General features: G+C 46.3%; 1 protein-coding gene across 1 annotated transcript; it reads left to right on the forward strand.

Moving 5' to 3' along the window:
* Positions 1–6,240: 6,240 nt before the first annotated feature.
* Amigo2 (adhesion molecule with Ig like domain 2) lies at positions 6,241–8,749 on the forward strand. The gene is made up of 2 exons (XM_042677672.1): positions 6,241–6,348; positions 7,006–8,749. Exon 2 carries the CDS (start codon positions 7,062–7,064, stop codon positions 8,622–8,624), a length of 1,563 nt encoding a protein of 520 aa, XP_042533606.1. The 5' UTR covers positions 6,241–6,348; positions 7,006–7,061; the 3' UTR covers positions 8,625–8,749.
* Positions 8,750–12,389: the final 3,640 nt, after the last annotated feature.

Below are 12,389 nucleotides of genomic sequence, written 5' to 3' on the forward strand. Positions count from 1 at the left end.
TCAAATCAGACTGGATTACAAGACACTTGCTCAGGTCAAATGTAGAAACTGAAGAAAAACCTCTTTAGGGTAGAAACTGCCACTGAAGTGTTAAATATTAATAAAAATAGACTCAGAACCATCAGCATGGTGTTTTAACAATGTCTTGTCTCATAGTTTTAATATCTTAAATTTTTAGAGAGAGAGAGAGAGTGTATGTGTATGTATGTGTGTGTGTAAACTGGAGCTTGAATGCAGGGCCTACGTGCTATCTTTAAGCTTTTTTACTCAAGGCTAGTGCTCTACCACTTGAGAAACTTGAGCTTTTTGATGGTTAAGTGGAGATAAGAGAGTTTTAGTTCCTGCCTTAGCTGGCTTTGAACTCTGTATGTGTGTGTGTGTATGTACGAATGCACCTGCACACGCTTACGTACAGCGCTGAAACTAGAGCTGGAACTCAGGGCCTAGGAGCTGTCCCTGAGTTTTCTCACTAAGGCGTGTGCTCCACCACTTGAGCCACTTGAACGTTTGTTTTTTTTTTTTTGGGTCCGGTTGTGGGGCCTGAACTCTGGGCCTGGGCGCTGTCCCTCAGCTCTTCAGCTCAAGGCTAGCACTCTACCACTTGAGCCACAGCGCCACTTTCTGGCTTTTTTCTTTTTTGCTTATATGGTGCTGAGGAATCGAACCCAGGGCCTCAGGCTTGCAAGGCAAGCACTCTACCACTGAGCCACCTTCCCAGCCCGCCACTTGAACTTTTTGATGGTTAAGTGGAGATAAGAGAGTCTTAGTTCCTGCTTGGGCTTGCTTTGAATTCTGTGTGTGTGTGTGTGTGTGTGTGTGTGTGCGCGCGCGCGCGCGTGCATGCGCACCTGTACATGCCTGTGTGCAAGCGCTGAAACTAGAGCTTGAACTCAGGGCCTAGGTGCTGTCCCTGAGTTTTCCCAATGAGGCTGGTCCTCTACCACTTGAGCCACAGTTTGCCTTTGGGCTTTTGGGTAGTTAATTAGAGATCAGAGTTTCATTAATTTTCCTGAGTGGGATAGCTTTGAGCCATAATCTTCAGATGTTAGTCTCCTGATTAGATGGGATTAAAGGCATGAGCCACTCGTGCCCAGGTAATATAGTACATCTTTGAATTCAGCCTAAGAGATTCTGGAACTTACAGGCCATATGATTGTCCAGAGATTCTGCTACTCAAATCACCACCTCACGTGGGAGTTGCTTTCACACCCAGAAATGCTCCCATGACCACCCTAATCTCAGCACACCAGCTTCAAAATCCTGTCCAGGAACAAACTACCTCCTGCTACCCATTTTGGTCATTATCAAATGATCAAAAATACCAGCAGATAACACTTCATAGAAGGGACTGAAGGCACGTCTCGCTGTCTTACTTTATATGAGAAGGCGACTCAGCCATCTGTTTTGGTATTCATGCCAAGTTGGAGCCATTCTGGAAGACAGTTCTTCTCTCCCCCACCCCCACCCCAGTCCTGGGGCTTGAACTTGGGGCCTGGGCATTGTCCCTGAGCTTCTTTTGCTCAAGGCTAGCAGTCTATCACTGGAACCACAGTGCCACTTCTGGCTTTTTCTGTGTATGTGGTACTGAGGAATCAAACCCAGAGCTTCATGCATGCTAGGCAAGCACTCTACCACTAAGCCACATTCCCAGCCCCAAGGAAGGAACTTCTTTATGTTGCCTAGGTTACATCTTTCCAATGGAACCCTTGGATCATTTTAGAGCATTCCATTTTCAAAGATTGTGGTGCACTGATATTTACCATATGAATTACAGCATTAGATCAAGTCATAGGGCTTTGATAAACAGTAAACAAAATAACACGTCAAATATCAGTATCTAGCAGATAACAATGTACGCACAAACATCCCTCACTGTAGGTATTAGGCCTCTGTCAGTCACAAATGACATAAACACGATTCAAAATAGTTTAAGCAAAAAGTGAGAGGAGCAGGAAGAGAATATCATTAATTATAATATTATTTCTTAAAACATTTTTTTTTAGTGAAATTACTGGGACTTGAACTCAAGATCTGTACTTGCTAGACTGGCACTCTACCACTTGAGCCATGCCACCAGACAAATGAAAAAAGAAGCAAAAATGTGTAGTGGCTTTCAAGAATGACTGGATCCAGGACTTAAGTGATCTTTAAAGGACTGCTCTTCCATTACCCCCCTTTAATGTTCTGTTTTATTTTATTTTTTTTATTTTTAGACAAGCTTCATAAAGTATAATGGGCAAGATAATAATTAGCAGACTTTGAGGGGGAAAAAAACAAACCTTTGCTACCTGGAGTAGGTTCCCTGCTAGTCAGTTCATTCATCAAAATTTTATTGAGTGTCAAGCAAGGTTCTAGAGCCATGAATAAAGCAGTGACCAACACAGACAAAACTGCTGCCCTTGTGGAATTTACCTTCAGGTGGAAATTGAGTATTGTGGCTTGGGTATGTCTTGAGGAGCTGAAAGCTGGGTTCTAGATGTAGTAATGTCCAGGTCATACCACCCACAAGATGAGGCCTTGTATATGGTAATTAGTTTTGATGGGATCACTCTGAGAAGGGATTCATGCAGTTCTGGAAGGACCCATGTGCTTGAATAGGCCTGGACTCTGATGCTCTCTGGTATACTGTACTATCACATGACCTCAGCTTTTCTTACTCATGTCCTAGGGCCACCCACCATGTTTTGAACAGCCAAGAGGGAGGAGAGGTCCTCACCAGAGACAGAACTGATGGGACCACCCAGTCTTAAGGCTTTCAGTCTCCAAAGTTTCAAGCTTAATCAGCCTTTAAAAAAAAATAAAAGGCCTCAAGTATTTTATTACAGCCACAGAAACGGCACTAATATGGAAGGGATCTTTCAGAAGATGAAGAATGTTAAATGGACGTCAGAAAGATAAAAATGTTCTCCTTCAAGACCAGGTACTGGAGGCTCCTGGCTATAATCCTAGCTACTTCAGGAGGCTGAGATCTGAGGGTTGAAAGTCAGCATGGGCAGGAAAGTCTGTGAGACTCGTATCTCCAATTAACCATGCAAAAGCCAGAAGGAGAGCTATGGCTTATGTGGTAGAGCACCAGCCTTTAAGGTACAGTGCCCAGTCTTTTGAGTTCATGCTCTAGCACAGAAGAAAAGAAAGAGGAAAAGGAAGGAAGGGAGGGAGGGAGGGAAGGAGGGAGGGAATGCTCTTCTACAAACTTAGGTCATATTTTATACCATGATTTCAATCAAGAAACCTTTCTCATCACCAAGCAAGTAGTTTTACCTAGTTCACCTTTCTTCCCTTGAATAAATACAGGGAACCCAAACCTCAGGTCTGCACATGGATAAATATCTTAATCTGTGGATTTGGAATGCATGGAGCTTACCTATTTATATAATCATTTTTGTATACGTTTCTGTGATATGTCTGCTGTTACAACTTTCTGGCATTTTGTTCTTGCAGGATTAGGGGAGGATGCAGGACCTTTCCCTTTCTAGACAATACTCCAATACTAGAGTCATAGTCTAGCCTTCTATTTTTTAAGTAATTTCTTCTTCTTCTTCTTTTTTCAAGAGTATTTTGAGATTTAAAAAAATAGCACTTTCCTCTATGGCTTCCTTCCAAGGAGGATGCTAGTTACTTAGTAAAACCCTGCAAAAACCTGGTAATTTGTGACTCATTTAAAAACTACTCCTCTCAGTAACTTTAATTCTGTTTTGCTGTGTTACCTTCATGCGAGTGAAAGCCTAGAGACCAACGTTTTTGCAATCCCAGGAGATGTGGCCCAATATGAGAAAAATTTAATCTCCAGGGAGGGAATGTTTTCATGAATCATTTTAGACTATATGTTTATGATCATATACAGTGTGTGTGTGTGTGTGTGTGTGTGTGTGTGTGTGTGTGTGTGTGTGTGTCCAGTAGTGGGGCTTGAACTCAGGGCCTTTCTCTTGCTTGACTTTTTTCCCTTTCAAGGCTGGCTCTCTACCACTTGATCTCCCTCTCTACCACTTGATCCACACATCCACTTTCAGTTTTTCTGCTGGTTAATTGGAAATAAGAGTCTTTTCAATTTATCTGCCTGGCCTGGCTTTGAACAGAGCTTGGGTCCTCAGATCTCAGGCTCCTGAGTAGCTTTGATCACAGGTATGTGCCACCAGCTCCCTGCTTCAAATTCAGCTTTGCAGGAATGCACAAATTATCTGATCCATTGCCCTCATCTGAAATCATCCAGATTTACCATTTTTAATGCAATATTGATTCCACAACTGGAAGATTGTCAGTGCACACAGCTGCATTTAAAGTAGGCCCTGGTCTAATAGATGGGTATTAGAATCCACTTTAAATACATTCAGAGTTGCTTGAGTGTGTGTGTGTGTGTGTGTGTAAGAGAGAGAGAGTGAGGGGTAGGAACTGGTTGCCATTGTCATCATTTTATTTATTAAGTAATATTTCAAATGATGAGTCCAACTGTTTTTTTCTCAATTTAGTCTGGCTTTCATTCGTCTCCCTATCTGTTCTGCTCTGGCTCACATCTTTTGTTAGGACAGTAATTTATTTCTTTAATCCGGATATAATGGCCAAATGGGTCATTTGGCGCAATCAGACCCCATCGCTAAATCTTGGAATTAAACAAAAAATGGATTTTTAATGGAAAACCTCATCAGCTCCCCTCGTTTTAGTGTGGCTTTACCCAGCTTGTACCTTCCTGTGCCTGATGGACCAAAGTCAACTGAAGGATGGGAGCCACCTGGCCTATGGGGACATCCCCTTTCTGGGATTAGTCTTAATCCAGGGGTAGACCCCCCCTCCCCAACATCCTCCCACCCCTAAAAGGTGAATAACTTTATCTTTGCATTCCAGCCATGAGCTACTAGCCTTTCCTATCCTCCTCTTCCTCCTCTACTCCCTCTTTCTTCTTTGTTGGTGCCCATACTGGGGCTTGAACTCAGGGCCCAGGACGCTACCCCTTAGTTTTTTCCTGATCAAGGCTAGTGCTCTACCACTTGAGCCACAACTCCACTTCTGGCTTTTTGCTGGTTAACTGGAGATAAGAGTCTCACTGTGTCTCCTCTCTGGTCTGGCTTTGAACCTTGATCCTCAGATCACAACATTCAGTGTGTCAGTGTGTGTGTGTCCATGTGTCACCAGCACTGGGACTTTTTGCTTCTTGACTTGGTGCACCATCCTAATTCTACCTTTTGAGGCATAGAACTTTTTCAGGGACCAGACGGGCTGTCTCCACTAGGCCTTGTCTGCTCTTCCCTTCCGTCCAGCAGAGATCCTGGTCAGGCCTGGAGGAATCATGCCCAACTTCCCTTCCCCCTCTCCCCGACTACCCCCTCCCCAAATGTAGGCGGAGACGACAGGGCTGCAGCACTGGGCTAGTTTCCTAAACGTTGGAGGACAGCTGCACTTAGCATCCAGAAAGCCCCTCGGCCCACTGCCCCCTCCCTTCCAAAGCCAAGCTCCGAGAGGCTGGGGGCTTGTAGGCTGGTTGGACAGAGATGCAAAGTGGGTCCCTCCAGGGGTGCGCTCCCTTCCTCCCTCGCTCCCTCCCTCCCAGGCTGGGCGTCACCCCCTGAGCCTTCAATCTCCACCCCACCCCACCCCCAACCTGTTTGGGGCTGGGCAAACGGACGTGACTGGCAGGAGAGGGGGTGGATGCGTCCTGGCCCTGTGCGCCAGGCCGGGGGGGGGGGGGGGGCCTCGGAGCGCGGACCCCCGCTGCCGCAGAAGGAGGAAGGCGGCGGGTGGGAGCGAGGGGGGGGGAGTGCCGGCCGCCGCTCCGATTGGCTACGCCAGCGGCCCCCTCCCGGGCCGCGCGGCCCCCTCCCCGCCTCCTGCTTCCCCGCGGCGGTGCCCACTGGACCGGGGACGCGCAGGGGCGGGACCCGCCTCCCCGGCCCGCACCCGACCCCCGGGGCGCGCGGGGATCCCAGGCAGACGGCGGGCGCGGGAACCCCGGGGTCCCACCCCACCCCGGAGCCTCCCGATCGCAGAGAGGCGGGGCCGATTCGGACCCACCAGCCCGCACCCCCCCCCCCAACACACACACCCTCGCCGCCCCTCGGGCTGGGCTCCGAGAGCTCCTGGCGCCCCGCGCGCCCCTGATTTACCTTCAGCCGTGCCATGCGAGGAGCCGCGGGGAGCCCGCCGAGGGGGTGGCTGCGCCCCGGCTCGCTGCGGTCGCCGCGGCGGCTTGAAACTCCCCGAAGTTGAGAGGCAGCGGGAGGCTGCCGCCCGCCGGGAACCCGGGGGACAGGAGCGCGGCCGGAGCTGGAGGGACGGACCCGGACAGACCGACGGACCCGCGGGACGCGCCGCCGCCGCCACCGCCCATTCCCGGAGCCCCCGGAGCCTCCCAGCTCCGTGAGTTGTTCTTAAGACTGAGGACTTCTTCAGCATTTCCGTTTAGTTGTTTATAGCATGCGTTTGTCTATTTTCGTGTTCCTTGGAGAGAGCTCGCACCGGACGCACGCCTGTGGTTGGCTTGATTCTGTTGTTCCTTTGCTTTGCCTGGTGCCAGGACCGAGTCTTGAACTTAGGACCTGGGTGCTGTCCCTGAGCTTTTTGTTTTCCTTCCCACTCAGGGTTGGCGCTCTACCACTTGAGTCACAGCTCCACGTCCAGACTTTTGGTGGTTAATTGGTGAGAAGAGTCTGTTGGACATTTTTTTTTTTTTTTGCTGGGGCTTGCTGGCTTCGAACTGCAATCCTCCCATCTCAGCCTCCTGAGTAGCTAGGATTACAGGCGTGAGCCATTGGTGCCAGGCGGGATGCCCACTTTTTATGGATGTATTTTTCAATGAGAGAGAGAGAATGCACCCTAAATGTCCGTGAGCAGGAGTGATCTAGGCGCACAAAATGCTTTTCGCTGTAAAACGACAATCTGGAGCTTCACAGGGTGTCATGAAAGCCATTTCAAAAGTTCCTGGGGAGAGGAGAGGGGGGAAATACGGTATGAGTTGTAAGGGTTAACTGATTAAATATTTATGTCTTTTCCACCCTTAAATATATTGTCTGCCAGGTTGGTGGGAGGCTGAGCTGTGAGAAGGCTCCTGGAAGAGACTCCAGGCGACCATAATGTCTGTGAGGTCACACACACCGCCCACCCTTCTTGGAGCCGTCAGACCCGGGTGCAGAGAGCTGTTGTGTTTGTTGGTGATCACACTGGCCGTGAGCCGGGGTACCTCAGGGGTGTGCCCCTCTGCTTGCATTTGTGCCACAGATATTGTCAGCTGCACCAACAAAAACCTCTCCAAGGTGCCAGGGAACCTTTTCAGACTGATTAAGAGACTGGATCTGAGTTATAACAGAATTGGGCTCCTGGATTCTGAGTGGCTACCAGTGTCATTTATCCAGCTGAACACACTAATTATACGCCATAACAACATCACAAACGTGTCCACGGGCAGTTTCGCCACCACTCCCAATTTGAAGTGTCTCGATTTATCATCCAATAAGTTGGAATCGGTGAAAAGCTCAGTGTTCCATGAACTGAAGGTTCTAGAAGTGCTCCTGCTTTACAACAATCACATTTCCTGTCTCGATCCTTCAGCCTTTGGTGGCCTCTCCCAACTACAAAAACTCTACCTAAGTGGAAACTTTCTCACACAGTTTCCTGTGGATTTGTATGTTGGAAGGTACAGGCTGGCAGAACTGGTGTTTCTAGATGTCTCTTATAACCGGATCCCATCCCTACCCATACACCAACTAAGTCGAGTGCCAGGAAAACAGCTGAGGGGCCTCTACCTTCATGGGAACCCATTTGTCTGTGACTGTTCCCTGTACTCTTTGCTGATCTTTTGGTATCACCGGCACTTTAGCTCCGTGATGGATTTTAAGAACGATTACACCTGCCACCTGGGGTCTGACTCCAGGCACTCCCGACAGCTGCTTCTGATCCAAGAGAGCACTATGAATTGCTCTGACAGCATCATCAATAGCTCCTTCCATGTCCTTGGCTTTATTCATGAGGCTCATGTTGGAGAAAGGCTGATTGTCAACTGTGACAGCAAGATTGGTAATGGGAATATGGATTTCATCTGGGTCAGTCCGGATAACAGATTGCTGGAGCCCCAGAAAGAGGTGGAAAACTTTCACGTGTTGTACAATGGAAGTCTGGTGATCGAAAGCCCCCGATTGGAGGATGCCGGGGTTTATTCTTGCATCGCGATGAACAGGCAGCGCCTGTTAAACGAAACAGTGGATATCACCATCCACGTGAGCAATTTCACTGTCAACAGATCCCATGCTCACGAGGCATTTAACACTGCATTCACCACTCTCGCCGCCTGTGTGGCCAGTATTGTTTTGGTCCTATTGTACCTGTATCTCACACCATGTCCGTGCAATTGTAAAAACAAGAGACAGAAAGCTATGCTAAACCAAAGCCATGTTCATTCCTCTATTCTCAGTCCTGGTCCGGCTAGTGATAACTCAGCAGAGGATCGCAAGGCAGGTAAAAGAGTAGTGTTTTTGGAGCCGCTGAAAGAAACTGCAGCAGGGCAGAATGGGAAAGTCAGGCTCTTCCCCAGTGAGACAGTGATCGCTGCCGAGGGCATCCTAAAGTCAGCCAGAGTGAAATCTGATTCCGATTCTGTCAATTCTGTTTTCTCAGACACACCCTTTGTGGCAGCCAATTAATTGTGAGCCTGTATTTGTGTGTCATTGTAGTCTAATCTATCCGTATTTCACTTGTCCTGCAGCGTAGAAATAAACAAAAAATAAATAAATCACAGGCTAGAATGTGTGTGTGTGTTTGTGTGTGTGTGTGGTGTGTGTGTGTTTGTGCATGTGTGTGGCAGTCCTGGGGTTTGAACTCAGGGTCTTGTCCCTGAGCTTTTCCACTCAAGGTTAGCACTCTACCAACATGAGCCACAGCTCCACTTCCCACTTTTTTTTTTTTGATGGATAATTGGAGATAAGTGTCTCATAGTTTTTCCTGCCTTGGACCATGATCCTGAGGTATCAGCCTCCTGAGTAGCTAGGATTACAGGTTTGAACTACCAGCACTTGGCTATTTTTTTTTTGTTGTTGTTGTTGTTTTTGAGAGGAAAACCAAATGCTATCTTCACATGGTTGATATGAAATGAAGTAAATTACTTTGGTTCTTTAGGTGTGGGACAAAGGTAAGGTTATTTTTCTCTTTATTTATTTTTGGTGCCCAGCCTGGGTCTTTTACTCAGGGCCTTGTAATTTCCCCTTATCTTTTTTTTTTTTTTTTCCCTCAAGCCTGGTACTCTATCACTTGAGCCACACTTTCATTTTTGACTTTTTGTTGGTTAATTGGAGATAAGAATTTCACAGATGTTTGTCCCTGGGCTGGCTTTGAACTGGTATCCTTAGATCTCAGCCTTCTGAGTAAGTAGAATTACAGGTGTGAGGCACTGGTGCCCAACCAGGGTTATTATTATTATTATTTCATTATTGAATGTTTAGGGTTATTATTATTATTATTTCCTTATTGAATGTTTTAGTTCAGTAGTTAGTATTTAATATCACTGATGATTTCAGAGCTGGCCTGGAAGGGGATATGACTGATACTATCCTCTTATTCAGAACTCATAAAAGAAAAAAAATCCACGTATTATTCATGTTGTTTAAAATAGAGATTTTGCTAACTTACAAGGACAAAAGTTGGGAGTTATTTTTAAAAGAAAAAGTATTAGTAGTGCCTGATTTTATTTTTGTAAGATTTAGGGAGAAAGAGTTGAGCAGTGATGATTTATAGAGCCTAAAGTTAGATTTGGGAATTCCTCAGACCAGTTTAAATAAACTTCACGGATGAAACTTGTTGGATAATTTTTGTGTTCTTCATGATGTTAATGCTGAAATGTACATGGGTTTGTCTTATTTTTTACTCTGTATGCTTGTACAAAATATCTCATGGAAGACAAAGTCGTCATTATTTGCGGTCAAGATATGTAAGTGTCAACATCAGAATGTCTAGTAACTTCCTAAACCTTTGTTCTAGCTGACTGATACTTGTTCATTTGTAAATCTTAAATTACATGAACTATGAAATAGACCCAAGTGTATTGTGGCTTTAGATATTTAAATCAATGCAAATATTTGTAGTTATCCGTGACTTAATGTTCTGTTTTGACTACTTAAAAATCCATAAATCTAAGATGTTTTATGTGATTAGATTGTGCTATTTTGTGTCAAGCATCCACTATAGCAAATTATATCTCCAAAATTCTTTTTTATTGCTTTCATTTTGGTGTGAGGACTTGAACTTAGGTCCTCACACTCTGCCTTTGATTTTTTTTTTGCTTATGGCTGGTGTTTTACCACTGGAGCCACAGCTCCACATCCTCTCCAAAATTCTTGTTGCTACAGTAGAGTTTTAGAGGGAGGGAAAGGCTTTGTTCTATTCTAGAACAATTCATATTTCATCACATTTTACTCTGATATCATTAGGCCCTTCAACCCCTTAAGATATTCCCGTCTCTGATGGGAGTTGATCAAGTCCAGTGGACTGACTGAACTTTCTGTCATTGCACAATAGCTGGACGTTCTTGGTTTCAGATCCAGGAATGTTTAAAGTTCTTTCCCATGCTGGAATGGATGTTTTCCTGGTCTTTTGAGAGTCGTTACAACTCCTTCATTGGTGCTGTTTGCTGAGGCAACCCTGGGTTGGGATAAGGATAGACAGGAGAGCCAGGTATTGTAGAGCTCAAAGAGACATTGCTATGTTTCCTATCCCTATGTCTTCCCCTTTCTCATCAATGAGTGAGGCTCAGAGAGAGTTGTGGATAGGCTAAAGAAGAATAATCAGTGGCAGAGATAGAAGGAAAGCCCACGTTTAACATTTGCCTTGGAGAAGAGGCCTATGGAGAATTAGCAGTAGCCTAGGTGAGCATGGAGAAGGAACCAGAGCAATCAGATAAGAGTAATCAGACAAGAGTAATCAAACAATGGCAAGGGAGAGTCAAGGATGCACTGCATGGGGTGAAGGCAAGATGCTTAAAAGATGGGAATGGCAGGAGTGACACACATTATAAGTGTTAGGATAAATCACTGACTTTGGCAATGCTGGTTTGAATGCTGGGAACACTGTCAGTAATAAAAATTGTGGCTCTGTGGTGAGAGTTCCCTGGGCTTTGTGGGAGACTCTGGTCAGCAAGGGGTTCTGGACCAAATGATTAGAAATGGTCTTTTAAGAAATGGGCTACAGAATTGCTTTATCCTAGTCCTAGATTATTTCCTTATTGTATGGTGTTAAAAGTGACTCATCTGGTGCTGGTGGCTCAGGTCTGCAATCCTAGCTCCTCAGAAGGCTGAGATCTGAAGATCCCAATTCAAAGCTAGCTGGGGCAGAAAAATCCATGAGACTATTTCGGATTAACCAGCAAAACGCCAGAAGTGGCAGTTGTGACTCAAGTAGTAGAGCATTGGCTGTGAATGGAAAAAAAAGCCAAGCAAACATATGAATGAAGCCCCAGGCTGGGAAGGTGGCTCAGTGGTAGAGCCCTTGCCTTGCATGCATGAGTCCCTGGGTTCGATTCCTCAGTACCACATAAGAAAAAATCTGGAAGTGGCATTGTGGCTCAAGTGGTAGAGTGCTAGCCTTTTTTTTTTTTTTTTGTCGGTCATGGGGCTTGAACTCTGGGCCTGGGCGCTGTCCCTCAGCTCTTCAGCTCAAAGCGAGCGCTCTACCACTTGAGCTACAGCGCCACTTGCGGTTTTCTGGTGGCTTATTGGAGATACGAGTCTCACAGTCTCTCCTGCCAGGGCTGGCTTTGAACCAAGATCCTCAGATCTCAGCCTCCTGAGTAGCTAGGATTACAGGCATGAGCCACCAGCGCCCGGCTTAGAGTGCTAGCCTTGAGCTGAAGAGCTGAGGGACAGTGCCCAGGCCCAGAGTTCAGGCCCCACGACCGGACCCAAAAAAAAAAAAGAATGAAGCCCCAAGTCCAAACCCCAGTATCGACACAAAAATACATAAATAAAATTGTCTACCTCTACCTGGACCCTCATCCCTAGACAGGATCCTCCTGAGAGCCAAAGAAAGGTGTTACAAGCATGGTATCCTAGCTTCTGTCATTGACATGATGAGGTAGAGCTCAGCAGTTCGTATCTCCTCTGGCAGTGTTATCTCTTCTCCACACATACACAGACTCAGAGGCTGTGATTTTCCCAGGATCTCTGGACTCAAAGAAAAGCTTGTATCAGGAAAGCTTTTGGGCAATGAGAATGGCTGCCTTCACCATGACTTTGGAAGTGTGATGGAGCCGAGACCATGTCTTAGAAAAGCGGTTAAGTGGGGTCCCTGGTTTGCTTCCTCTCTGGATAGGATCTTAAAAGCCCTCCCAGTCCTTGATCTGAGGAAATGATGATGGCCTTTGCTAGGGAAATTCAGGCACTGGTTGATTCAGGGTTGTAGTAAAGGAGGGTTTTTTGTTT

Source organism: Dipodomys spectabilis, unplaced genomic scaffold (genome assembly GCF_019054845.1).
Source record: "Dipodomys spectabilis isolate Male_0828 unplaced genomic scaffold, ASM1905484v1 ptg000039l, whole genome shotgun sequence".
Lineage (NCBI taxonomy): Eukaryota > Metazoa > Chordata > Mammalia > Rodentia > Heteromyidae > Dipodomys > Dipodomys spectabilis.

Bases quoted from the DNA above. Each gene is read 5' to 3' on its own strand.
- Amigo2 (XM_042677672.1), top strand. From the start codon at position 7,062: ATGTCTGTGAGGTCACACACACCGCCCACCCTTCTTGGAGCCGTCAGA.